At 42.5% G+C, this 13221-nt stretch overlaps 1 protein-coding gene across 1 annotated transcript; it reads left to right on the top strand.

Annotated features, from left to right (window-relative positions):
• Positions 1–1205: 1205 nt before the first annotated feature.
• Positions 1206–11980, top strand: LOC132381798 (melanoma-derived growth regulatory protein-like). The gene is made up of 4 exons (XM_059951379.1): positions 1206–2661; positions 6148–6281; positions 6526–6636; positions 8533–11980. Exons 1-4 carry the CDS (start codon positions 2505–2507, stop codon positions 8551–8553), a joined length of 423 nt encoding a protein of 140 aa, XP_059807362.1. The 5' UTR covers positions 1206–2504; the 3' UTR covers positions 8554–11980.
• The last annotated feature ends 1241 nt before the right edge of the window (positions 11981–13221 follow it).

Raw genomic sequence — 13221 nt, 5'->3', positions numbered from 1 at the left:
AGGGTTATATGGGAGACAGGGTTTAAGGGTTGGCAAAACATAGTGGGCTGTACTATTCTATGTTCTATACTACATTAGCTTTCAAAGTTCAAGGTAAACTTATTATTAAATTACATATGTCACCATTTGTAACCCTGAGATTTGTTTTCTTGCAGGCACACACAGTAAATCAAAGAAACAAACAAAATTAATGAAAGACCACACCCAACAGAATGGACAAACAACCAATGTGCAAAAGACAAGAAACTACAAATACAAAAAGAAAACTAATAATAAATTAGCAATAACTATCAAAAATGTAAATGAAGAGTCCTTGAAAGTGAGTCCATGTGTTGTGGGAACTGTTCAGTGATGGGGCAAGTGAAACTCCAGGAGCTTGATGGTTGAGGGGTAATAACTGTTCCTGAACCTGGTTGTGTGAGTCCTGAGGCTCCTGAACCTCCTTCCTGATGGTTGAGGGGTAATAACTGTTCTTGAACGTGGTTGTGTGGGTCCCGAGGTTTGTCTACCTTCTCCCTAATGGTATCAGTGGAAAGAGAGTATTGCCTGGGTGATGGATGCTGCTTTCCCGAGACAGTGCTCAATAGTGGAGAGGGCTTTACCTGAAATGGACTGGGTCATAGCCACTACTTTTTGTAGGGTTTTCTATTTGAGGGCATTGGAGTCCTGCTCCATTTACACCCTAGTTCAACTTGAGGAAACAATGCCATTGATGAATTGCTTGAAGTACTGGCAGCCCTTACTTGGACCATGACCATCTGCCTACACTTGAGATGAGTGGGAGTCCAGCCTGTTACCAACGACCCGTCTCCGGGAGCAACAGAAAAGTGTCTGTTTCTCTTTTGTATTAAAACTTTGATAAATGGAGCAATATAATATGAACAAATATAAGGTTTTGCACTTTGATAGCAAAGCAGGAAGGCAGATTGCAATAGAAGGCACCTGGGTGTCCTTAAACACCATTTGATGACAACAATCATGCAGATTGCAATGAACAGTTAAAAAGGCAAATGGTAGTTTGTCTTTCATAGCATAAGAAATTGAGTATCAAAGTTCAAAGTAAATATATATCACCATACACAACCCTGTGATGTTTTCTTGCAGGCATTCACAGACATACAAAGAAATACAATAGAATCAGTGAAAAAGGACAAAGCTCGACAATATGCAAAAGAGGGAAAACAGTGTAAGTACAAAATAAATAAATAATATTGACATGAGTTATAGAGTCCTTGAACAAGGGGCAAAAATTCAGGGTGGTATTGGTGATACATGGTGACATTTTGTTGGCACCTCACAAATATAGAAGCCTCGGGGACACCTTAAATAATGTCTGTCATTTTGATCACTTTATCTGAAGATATTCTTGAGAGAGAGAGAGAGAGAAAGAGAGAGAGAGAGAGAGAGAGAGAGAGAGAAGAAAGAAAGAAAAGGAGAGATGTGAAGGATCCTGAGATGGCTGGACTGATATATGAAGAGAGATTGAATAGATGGGGTTTATATTCACTGGAGTTTAGAGGCATGAGAGCTCATTGACACTTACAAAATCCTGGAGGAGTGGGAAGATGTTCTTGATGGTGGACATGTCCAGAAGCAGGGATCAGTCGAAAGATGCTGGGAAGGATATTTGGCAGGAGATAAGGAGACTTTTTCACCCAGAGTGGAATTTTCTCCTATAGAAGACAGATGAGGTCAAACCATCAAGGAGGAGGTCAAGGGGTATGTGAAAAAATCGAGGAAGGGGACTGAACTTGGGTGATCAGCTATAATGATATTCAAAGGGCTGAATGGCCTCTCTCTGTTAGCACGCTGTCCTCATTTGCCAGAAGGCCCCTGCCTTGCCCACCAATCCTGCAGAATCTCCAGTGAGCCAATGAAGAGTGCACTGACACCAAGGCACATATACCACCTTGAAAGAGGGTTAGGCGGGCAATTCAGATGGGCTGCCCACGGGCTTGACCTGAATGACCACCAGGGCCAGGTGCAGCCCAGTCCCTGAAGCATGAGCCCAGCTGACTCATGTCCTCTTCTCTCCACCTATCCCTGTCCTGGCAGTGTTTAATGGGACAGGATACTTTTAATGCACTTGTCTCATAAGTGCAAAGGACAGATATCTTCAAAGGATGTTATCTGTCTGGTTCTTTCTAATCCATCTTCCATAGGTGAAATATTTTAAAAACAAGCCATTCCAGCACACCAAAGCACTTCATTGTTTCCCACTCCAACTCAAACAGGCGAACTTTTGAAAAATATTTTTATTCCATGATGCAACAAGTGTAAACACTTCTAACATCATGCTTTTTATAAGAGTTTATAAAAAGAGAATTATTCTTAAGACCTTCGCCTTGAGCCAGTTCCTGCTGGGAATGACATTCCACACAGTTTTTAGGTTGTTAAACTAATCCTTTTCAGCTCAGCAAACACAAGCGTGGGCTCCTGGGAGGCCACCATTTCAGTATTCTACCCATAGCTAGCTGTCTCTTCCAGAGCACCAAGGGTTCAGGATGTTTCCTGCAAGGAATAAAATGCAATCTGGGACATCCCTGGCAGTATTTCTCCTTTGTGTGACTCTTTTTTGCGCCAGTGATGTCCTGTCCCAGAGGGGCGAAACGGTGCATAAACTGGCAGACTGGAAGCTCTGTGCTGATGAAGAATGCAGCCGTAAGTAATTTAAAGACAGGAGCTGATCTCTGTAGCTTTGTTTTGTTCTGCTGCAAGAAAGGGGTTTGAAATGAAGTACTTCTAGATAAAGAATTGTTAGCGGAAGTTTACAAATGAAAGCCAACGAAAGAAGGCTATTCGTTGCAATGAACTACCATTTCGTCCTACTCTCCTTTTTCCCCTCAACCCTCTGAGCTGCTCTTCCGGACAGAGTGTTTCAACTCATGATGATACCGCGAGGAGAGACGGCTTTTTGCTCACCCTTTGATCCTTTCCCTGACCTGTGCCCCCACTCGGCCAATGAAAACACTCTTCCCTTGGTTACTCAATTCCCCGTAAATCCTTACCCAGTTTTCATATTCCTCCATGACTTCCGATCTCTCTCCTCCAGTCCTACAACTCTCTCTGCTCCATCAATTCTGGCTTCTTGATCGTCCTTGAATTAGTTTCTCTGTTGGTAAGTCATGAATCAGGTTTAGTATCACTGACATCCCCCTCCCTTTGCTCTTCTTCTATCCCCACTCTGGCATGTTACCTCTTCTCATCACCTGCCTATCAACTCTCCCTGCTGCCTCTCCTTCCCTTTCTCCCATGGTCCACTCTCCTCTCCTATCAGATACCTTCTTCTCCAGCTCTTTGTCTTTCCCACCCACCTGGCTTCACCTATCTCTTGTCCTTCCCCACCCCCTTCATTTTTTTATTCTGGTGTCTTCCCACTTTCTTTCCAGTCCTAATGAAGGGCCTGGACCCTAAATGTCATCTGTTTATTCATTTCTATAGATGCTGCATGACCTGCTGAACATTTTGTGAATATTGTTCTGGATTTCCAACAACTGCAGAATCCCTTTTGTGTTTATGATTTGGTGTGAAGTTTTATTTTTGTTTTCTGCAATGTTACAGTGCAATTCATAAAAACAGTATAAATTACAACAGGAAATATATAATTAAATTAAATAAGTAGTCCAAATAAAAAGAGAGAGCAAACATAGTGAGGTACTTTTCATGGGTTGGTTCTTTGTTCATTCCAAAATTTGACAGAGGTGGAAGCTGTTCACCCACACTAAACTTCTGTGCTTCTCTAGTTCTTGCTCTGTCAAGGTTACTTGACTTGACTTGAAGGTTAGGTAAGCCAGTGAGACACATTGGGACATTTAGCTAATAAAAACATACTGTTTTGTAATGAATATTATACATAACTGAATGTTAAAAGTGGGAGGAATTAACAGAATTACGTAAGTAATTGCCCAGCTGGTTTCCCTCAGGTACTGTGACAGACTTTTGAAAAATTGGCCTGGTAATTCTGTGTGTTTCGGCCCATGGGTTGGGAATGGGGCATCAGCCAAGGGACATCATCTTCTGCTGATGGACTGACACCTCTGCCTAGTCCCTTGTTAACAATGCTGTCAGTGCATTTATGTAGAAAACATTCCCTTGGCTACTTTAAGTGGATGAAAGTAAGGCAGTGGATGTTGTCTACATGGACTTTAGTAAGGCATTTGACAAGGTCTCACATGGGAGGCTGGTCAAGAAGGTTCAGATGCTCTGCATTCAGGATGAGGTAGTAAACTGGCTTTACGGGATAAACTAGAGAAGTGGTAGTAAAGGGTTGCCACTCTGACTGTGACTAATGGTGTGCCACAGAGATTGGTGCTGGGTCTCTATTGTTGTTTGTCAACTATATCAGTGATCTGGATGATAATGTGAATATCTGAATCAGCAAATTTGTAGACACCAAGATTGGGGGTGTAGTGGACAGTGAATAAGGCCATCATGGCTTGCAGAGGGATTTCCATCAAATGGAAAAATGGGCCGAAAAATGGCAGATGGAATTTAATGCAGACATGTGTGAGGTTTTGCACTTTGGTAGGACTTACACGGTGAATGGTCGGGCACTGAGGAGTGTTGTAGAACAAAGGGATCTGGGAATACATGTCCATAATTTATTGAAAGTAGCATCACAAGTAAAGAAAACTTTAAGCTCATTGGCTGTTGTGAATCAATGTATTGAATACAGATGAGGTTAGATCAGATGTTGGCGAGGCCTAATTTGGAGAATTGTGTGCAGTTTTGGTCACCTACCTACAGGAAAGATGTAAACAAGGTTGAAAGAGTACAGAGAAAATTTACAAGGATAATACCAGGACTGGAGGACCTGAGTTATAAGGAAAGATTGAATAGCTTAGGATCGTATTCTTTGGAACGTAGAAGATTGAGAGGAGATTTGATAGAAGTATACAGAATTTCGAGGGGGTATAGATAGGGTAAATACAAGCAGGCATTTTCCACTGAGATTGGGTGCGACTACAACTAGAGGTCATGGCTTAAGGGTGAAAGTTGAGTTTTAAGGGGAACATGAGGGGAAACTTCTTCACTCAGAGGGGTGTAAGAATGTGGAATGAGCTGCCACACAAATGGTGCATGTGTGAGCTCAATTTCAATACAGAAGACCTCAGTCAGATTCCACTTGGAGTTCAGTTCTGGTTAACTCTACATGAAGGATGTGGAATCTATAGAAAGGGTGCAGAGATTTCCAAGGATATTGCTGGGATTGAAGAGCATGCCTCATGAGAATAGGTCAAGTGATCTTGGCCTTTTCTCCTTGGAGCGAAGGAGGATACAAGGTGACCTGATAGAGGTGTAGAAGATGATGAAAAGCATTAATTGTATGGATAGTCAGAGGCTTTTTCCCAGGGCTGAAATAGCTAACACAAGGGGGCATAGTTTTAAGGTGTTTGGAAGTAAGTACAAGGGGATGTCAGGGGTGTGTGTGTGGAATACACTGCCAGTGACGGTGGTGGAGGTGGATAAAATAGGGTCTTTGAAGAGACTCTTAGTAGGTATGTGAAACTTAGAAAAATAGGGGGCTATGCAATAGGGTAATTCTAGGCATTTCCTACAGTAGGCACAACATTGTAGGCCGAAGGGCCTGTGATGTGCTGTAGATTTCTATGTTCTATGTTTAAGGGAAGTTTGGATGGAAAGTAGGGATATGGAAGGCTTTGGTCCAGGTGCAGGTCAATGGGAGTAGGCAGTTTAAACCATTTCAGCATGAACTAGATTTGCTGGTGGCTTGTTTCTGTACTGTACTTTTCTATGTCTTTATGGACTCTACAACTCATATTCTCAATATTTATTTAGTAATTTAAAAAATCTTTTTTAAGTTTGTCTTTCACACATTGCTTGTTTGTCTGTCTTTGAATGTAGTTTTCCATTGATTCTATTGTATTTCTTAGTAGTTACTGTGAATGCACACAAGAAAATGAATCTCAGGGTAGAATATGGGGACATACATATACACACTTCCACAATAAATTTACTTTGAACTTAGATTTGTTACCCCACCATCCAACATTCAGCTTGCACCTTGCAGAGATATCAAACATGGACTGCTGTTAAATAATGGCCAGATTGTTCTCAGTTTCACTCTCAGTTGCAGCTGGCACTCAGGTCAGTGTGTACTTTGATTACCTTCTGTTTATCTTGTAGATCCGATTTCAATGGCTCGAGCAGTCGCTGATTTCACCAGTCCAGACTGTAGATTTATCAACATCCGTCAAGGGCAGATTGTTTATGTGTACGGAAAACTCGAAGGCAGAGGACACAATTTTTGGCAAGGCACTGTGAGTCAGACAGAGTTTCAACAGTCTGTTTGGTTGTTTGATGCCTTGAGTCTGACTTTTTCTGGGACTTGCCCCAGGACTGATATTAGCATTGGGTGCCAGAAATGCCAAGATGTGGGATATGTAGGCCTGCTGTCTGTCTGGTGTGTGTCTCTGGTCTGGTGACTGTTTCTGGGCTGTGGGGCACTGTGAGGGATGGAGCAGTTACATTGTGACTGACTCATTGACCAATGTCTGCATTTAGGTCCAAGGCGATTATTATGGGTCGCAGTCAACTGTTCTTGGATTTTTCCCACAGTCAGTGGTGCAGGAGGTCCAACACCTGGCAACGGATTTGATTAATCTACCAACAGTGGTGAGTGCACTTTCACTCTCTCCCTATTTATCATTACTATCAGTGGGGAGCAGCTAGCACAGAGAAGTAATAGCTGCACATGTACTTGAAGAGAGATTTAGGCCAGTTAGAAGAGTGGGCTGAATGATGGCAGATAGAGTTTAATGCTGATAAGTGTGAGGTGCTACATTTTGGTAGGAATAATCCAGAAAGGACATACATCGTAAATGGTAGGGTGTTGAGGAATGCAGAAGAACAGAGTGATCTGGGAATAATGGTGCATAGTTCCCTGAAGGTGGAATCTTATGTGGATAGGGTGGTGAAGACAGCTTTTGGTATGCTGGCCTTTATAAATCAGAGCATTGAGTATAGGAGTTAGGATGTAATGTTAAAATTGTACAAGGCATCGGTAAGGCCGAATTTGGAGTATTGTGTAAAGTTTTGGTCACCGAATTATAGAAAGGATGTCAACAAAATAGAGAGAGTACAGAGAAGATTTACCAGAATATTACCTGGGTTTCAGCACCTAAGTTACAGGGAAAGGCTGAACAAGTTAGGTCTCTATTCTTTAGAGCGTAGAAGGTTGAGGGGGGAACATGGTAGAGGTATTTAAAATAATGAGGGGGATAGATCAAGTTGACGTGGATAGGCTTTTTCCATTGAGTAGGGGAGATTCAAACAAGAGGACAGGAGTTGAGAGTTAGGGGGCAAAAGTTTAAGGGTAGCACAAGGGGGAATTTCTTTACTCAGAGAGTGGTAGCTGTGTGGAATGAGCTTCCAGTAGAAGTGGTAGAGGCAGGTTCGGTATTGTCATTTAAAGTAAAATTGGATAGGTATATGGACAGGAAAGGAATGGAGGGTTATGGGCTGAGTGCGGGTCACTGGGACTAGGCGAGTGTAAGCGTCGGCACGGACTAGAAGGGCCGAGATGACCTGTTTCCGTGCTGTAATTGTTATATGGTTATAATAGTCAGTGGCACAGTGTGGTAAAACAAACATGTTGGCCAGAAGCTGATGGTTTAATGTGTTCACTGCAGAATGACAGATTCCACCTCAGTCAGGTATAAACAGAGAACCTGCTGGGAATCTGAAGACAGGGAATGGTGGAAACACTTGCCAGGTTCATTGTCACCAGCAGAGACACTCGGTAATCATGCAGAACAACACACAAAATGCTGGAAGAACTCAGCAAGTCTGGAAGCTGTTGACATTTTGGGCTGAGTCCTGACCTGCTGAGTTATGTGCGTGTTGTTCAAGATTTCCAGCATCTGCAGAATCACTTGTGTTGGTAATGGTGTTGCTTTGGATTAAAGTAACACTTTGCAGGATTCTCTCTGCCACCATAAACATTCTACTTTGTAAAATCTAAATTAATGAATGTACTGATGTGGTGAAATGACCTGTATGGATGATGAAGTCTTTAACCACATGTGACAATAATACACTAATTCCCAAAGTTGCCCTTTGCTACCAACCTGTTTTACTAGTGCCCAATTCTGTGTGTGGCAGAGTCATCGTGGCCTATCTCCCAGCTACGGTGACCTCTATAAGAGGCAAATAACAGGCTCAACAGGGCAGGAGGACAGCTGGCTTACAAGATGATAGTGTCTCAGGAGGGGGTAAAATCAGACTTGTTTCCTATTTCCAAACACTGTCCAGTGACTTATATGTCTGAGAAAAAAGAAATCAGTCAGCGTTCCTACTGTCCTCTGTCCTGGTCAGTATAACTGCGTGTATGGGCTTGATTATAATGGTTACTATTGAACAGACCTCAAGACTAGGCTTACACATGAAAGATAATATTTGGTTAATAGATGGTGGATGGATCCATGGAACTCCTTATATTGTGCCTCAAAGGTGGTTGTAGGTTGACTGTCAAAATGTTATCTACTTAACATTGTCTCCTTGCATTTGTAGGACTGGGATTTCCATTGTTAAGAGGATCCTTCCAGAACACCAAACTAAACTGCATTGAGTCATTATGTAGAATGAGAAGACTAGAATACCATGTGAAACAGAGACACCTCTTTTTCCTTTATTAGGGAGAGAGTATGTGGTATGTCAAATACCAGGTGAACAAGTCGTCTTTGTGGTAACTGCAAGTCTGTTTTTACTGTTGCTTTGCTCTTGCTTGAGTGCTCAGTGGCGGTGCCGGTGCTTTTTTTGTTGTTGGTGGGGGGAGGGCTGGATTGTTGCCTGCTGCCACTTAGGAGGGAGGGAAGGGACTTTGGGGTTCTAACATTTAACTGTCGTTCATTCTTTGGGGACCCTCCTGTTTTTCATGGATGGTTGTGAAGAAAAAGCATTTCAGGATGTCTATTGTATACATTTCTCTGACATTGAATGTACTTTAAACCTTTGGACTGTAACAATAATGAAAAATAAACAGGCATATAACTGCTAAGCTGGTCATTATTTCTCTAGTTCATACTCCAAGTGTCTGAATTCTGGGGGCATTTATTGGTGGAACTGATGTGGAGGGCTATGTGGCCTTGAATGTAGTACAGACAAACCCTCATGCCATGGTGTCACCTGTTTGCAGCCACCCAGGGAAAAGGTTTTGGAATTGGTACCTGGAGGTGGTGTGGCATGGCAGCCATGCTGGCATCAGTGCTGCCCTCTAGTACTCATTTGGTGGAAGACAAGCTGGTTCAGGTTTATTGTCACAATGATCACTATCCTCTAACCTGGGATCTACCGTTCACCCCATGATCCCAGCCAACATTCGCTATACAGGCACTGCCTTTGAGGTCCACTGACCCTTTTGGACAAACGCATCACAGTGAAATGAGATGCTGACACAAAATACCATGGATCAGAAATCTGAAAGTGCTAGAAATAGTCAAATGAGGCAGCAACTTTGAAAAAATATAAATGAAATGTTTATAAATACAAATTGGAAGTTTGACTGCCGTAAAAACTTGTTTACCTGGCACTCATAATCAGCATGCTTTGGGAACTGTCTTAGCTGTAACGCAACATGTCCAGCCTCCACAAAGCTTTCACTGTATTATAGAATTGGCTTCAGGGGCACAACTGGGTGATTGATTAATGTTCTTACAGAAAATGCTGAGGAATTCAGTAGATAAGGAAAGGAATAAACTGCTGTCATCTTCAAGTCCTGATGAAGGGTCTTGGCCTGAAACATCAAGTGTATATTCTCTAGAGATGCTGCCTGACCTGCTGAGTTCCTCCAGAATTTTGTGTGCGCTACTCTGGACTTCCAGCATATGCAGAGTCTTTTGTGTTTAGGATTATAGTTGCTGGGTTTTCAAGTGAGGAGGGAAAAAATAGAATCCTGATCCCCTGAACCCCTCCTGATGATGGGTTTTGGGCTGAAACGTCATCATTACGTCCTCCCATAGATGCTGTCTGGCCTGCTGAGTTCTGCCAGCATTTTGTGTTTTTATTTTTAGGGAAAAAATAGAGTTGATGATGGTGGTTAACAAAATAATCACTGTTAAGACACATCAGTAAGATTATCAGATGAGTCCTTATGACCTGAAATAAAGGAGAGTTGGGAGTGTAGATCAGAAAACAGCCCAAGGGAGATTGAAAAAATTTGAAAGCAATTTTTGTGATGAACAGTAAGCACTACACGGCAGCAACGATGGGAGATTTCAAATATCCTGTTAGCTGGAGTACAGCCAGAGTAAAAGCTACAAAATCACATTACAACTGACTTAAATAACTTGAAATTTGTTGTTTTTGTAGCAGTAGTAGAACACAAAGATATAAAAATTACAAAAGTAATGTAAAATAATGAGATAGTGTTCACAGGTTCATGATCCGTTCAGAAATCTGATGGCTGAGGAAAAAAAGCTGTTCCTGAATCATTGAGCATGGGTCTTCAGTCTCCTTTACCTCCTCTCTGATGACAGTAACGAGAAGAGGCCACATGCTGGATGGTGAGGATCCTTACCACTGAGGCATTGCCTCCTGAAGATGTCAATAGTGTGGAGGATTGTGTCTGTGATGAAGCTGGTTGTCTCTCTGAAACCTCTCTCAATCCTGTGCACCAGAGTCTCCATATCAGGCTGTGACGCAACCAATCAGGATGCTCAAATCTATGCTTAAACTGCATTCAGAACTTTTATTTTTGGCCAATCTCTAAAAACTTGCATCTGTGCCACTTCATATTCCCCAACATAAGCAAAAAGATCTCTCTACCCTGAGCTGTCTTATCACAGACTATTGACAAGACTAATGGAACCTTTCGTTCACCAGTTGTATTTGTATAGTAGTGACTTGGGTGGGGGCGGGGATTGTTTGATGTAATTCTTACAGGCTGCCAGGTGGTGGCACATGTGAGCTGTTAACAGGACCATAAGACATTGGAACAGAATTAGACCATTTGGCTCAGTGAGTCTGCGCCACCATTTAACTGCAGCTAATTTATTATCCCTCTCCAGCCCATTCTCCTGTCTTCTCCACATAACCCTTGATGCCCTGATCAATCAAGAACCTATTAACCTCTGTGTGGTAGAAATGGTTAAAACTAGTGTATGATGGGATACTTGACCACTCTGGAGCAGCTGGACTTAAGACTGCTGACGCGAGTCGAGAATAACCTTGGCTAATAAGCGCAGTACCAGGAATTCCAATAAACAAGATACTAAGCCCCTGGGGCCAAGAGGGAGGATGTGTCTGGGGATAGATTATGAGTCCTGATAACAGGGAACAAAGAGAACCGTTACACTTACTCTGAGAGAAAATTGACATGTCTTTTAAACAATTGTTCACGTATTGACTTTGGGATGCTAAACAAAGTTATGTGAAGTTGTTTGTCTTCTGTATAAATGTGCTCCGTATAGCCAAAAAAATCAAGAGTTCTGGTGGCAGTGGAGACTGCTGCAGACTCTTCATGATATCATGTTAATAAATTCTTAAGATGACACTTGAAGTCACTCTGGTGTTCTTAGTATTTCCACGACACTCTGCCTTAAATAAATAACCTCTGCTCAATTACTTGGCTCCACAACCGTCCGTGTCAATAAATTCTACAGATTCACCACCCTCTGGCTAAAGAAATCTTTTTCTCATCTAATTATAAATGGACATCCCTCGATTCTGAGGCTGTGACCTTTGGTCTTAGACTCCTCCACTATAGGAAACATCTTCTCAATATCCAATCTATCTAGGCCTTTCAATATTCGATAGGTTTCAATGAGATCTCCCTCCTCCTAAATTCCAGTGAGTGCAGGCCCAGAGCCATCAATCAAATGCTCCTCATGTTAAACATTTCAGTTTTGGCATCATTCTCATTAATGTACTCTGGATCCCCTCCAATGCCAGCACATCTTTTCTTAGATAAGGGGCCCAAAGCTGCTCACAGTACTCCAAGTGTGGTCCATTATTAAGGACCTCCATCACCCAGGGCATTCCCTTTTCTCACTGTTACCATCAGGTACAGAAGTCTGAAGGCACAAACTCAGCAATTCAGGAACAGCTTCTTCCCCACTGCCCCTTCTTCCCCTCTAGTCATTCCTAAATGAACTGACTCTTTGGACACTACCTCACTTTGAAAAAAATACAGTATTTCTGTTTTTGCACGCTTTTAAAATCTATTCAATTTAAATGATTTACTTGTTTATTTATTTTATTATTATTTTTAAAAACATTTTTCTCTGCTAGATTATGTATTGTGTTGAACTGTGGCTGCTAAGTTAACAAATTTCACGTCACATGCTGGTGATAATAAACCTGATTCTGATATTACATCCTTTGTATACTAGTCTTCTCAAAAGGAATGCTAACATTTCATTTCCATTCCTTACCACTGTCTCAACCTGCAAGTTGACCTTTAGGGAATTCTGCAAGAGGACTCCAAGGTCCCTTTGCACCTTGGATTTTTGAATTTTCTCCCCATTTCTCCCCAAGGGATCCAAGATGGCGGCGTGACGCAGCTTGCAGTGGGCACTCCGGAACTGATTACCTGTTATTTGTGAAGTGGGGTGCCGTGCGCAATCATAATCGATTGAAAACGGACATGGAAGCACGGAGAAACATTGGGAAATTCCAGGAAGACCTTCTTCATTGCTGCTGCAGTGAGGTCCAGCACTCTGCTGGGAAGAACAGGCCCCCAGTCCTCGGGGTTGCGTTGCCGATGGCCGTTGTCTTAATACGCTCGGCAGAGGATGGTGCTCAGAGAAGCTGTGCCGGAGGGGATGGTCGTTGGCTTGGAGGTTCAACGGACTCTGTCCTTTCGATGGACTCAGGTCGCTTTCGGTTTGTGCTGCGTCTGCGAGGCTGGTTTGATGGAGCTTCCATTGTGTGCTGAGTCTACAAGGCTGAGTTGGGCGGCGCCTTGGAAGTCCATAGCAGGGGTACTGCCTTCTGCCGCCGGCGTGGGATGGTGAGTCTGTCGGGACCCTGGGGACTTGTGGAAACTGTGGTGATTTCTTTTGAACTTACAGTCCTTTAACATCTTGGACTATTTTTACTGTGCCCATAGTCTGTTTTTTTAAATCAATTATGCTATTGTTTGCACTGTTATAACTATATCTTGTAGTTATGTGGTTTTGTGCAGGTCTTGTAGCTTTAGTTTTTGGTCTTGTTTTTGTCTGGTGGATTTGGAGCTCCTTTCTGGGAAACGCGCTAGACGGT

This window comes from Hypanus sabinus, chromosome 26, assembly GCF_030144855.1.
Source record: "Hypanus sabinus isolate sHypSab1 chromosome 26, sHypSab1.hap1, whole genome shotgun sequence".
NCBI lineage: Eukaryota > Metazoa > Chordata > Chondrichthyes > Myliobatiformes > Dasyatidae > Hypanus > Hypanus sabinus.
The sequence above is the reverse complement of the archived record's forward strand: the minus strand, read 5'-3'. Positions and strand labels throughout refer to the sequence as shown.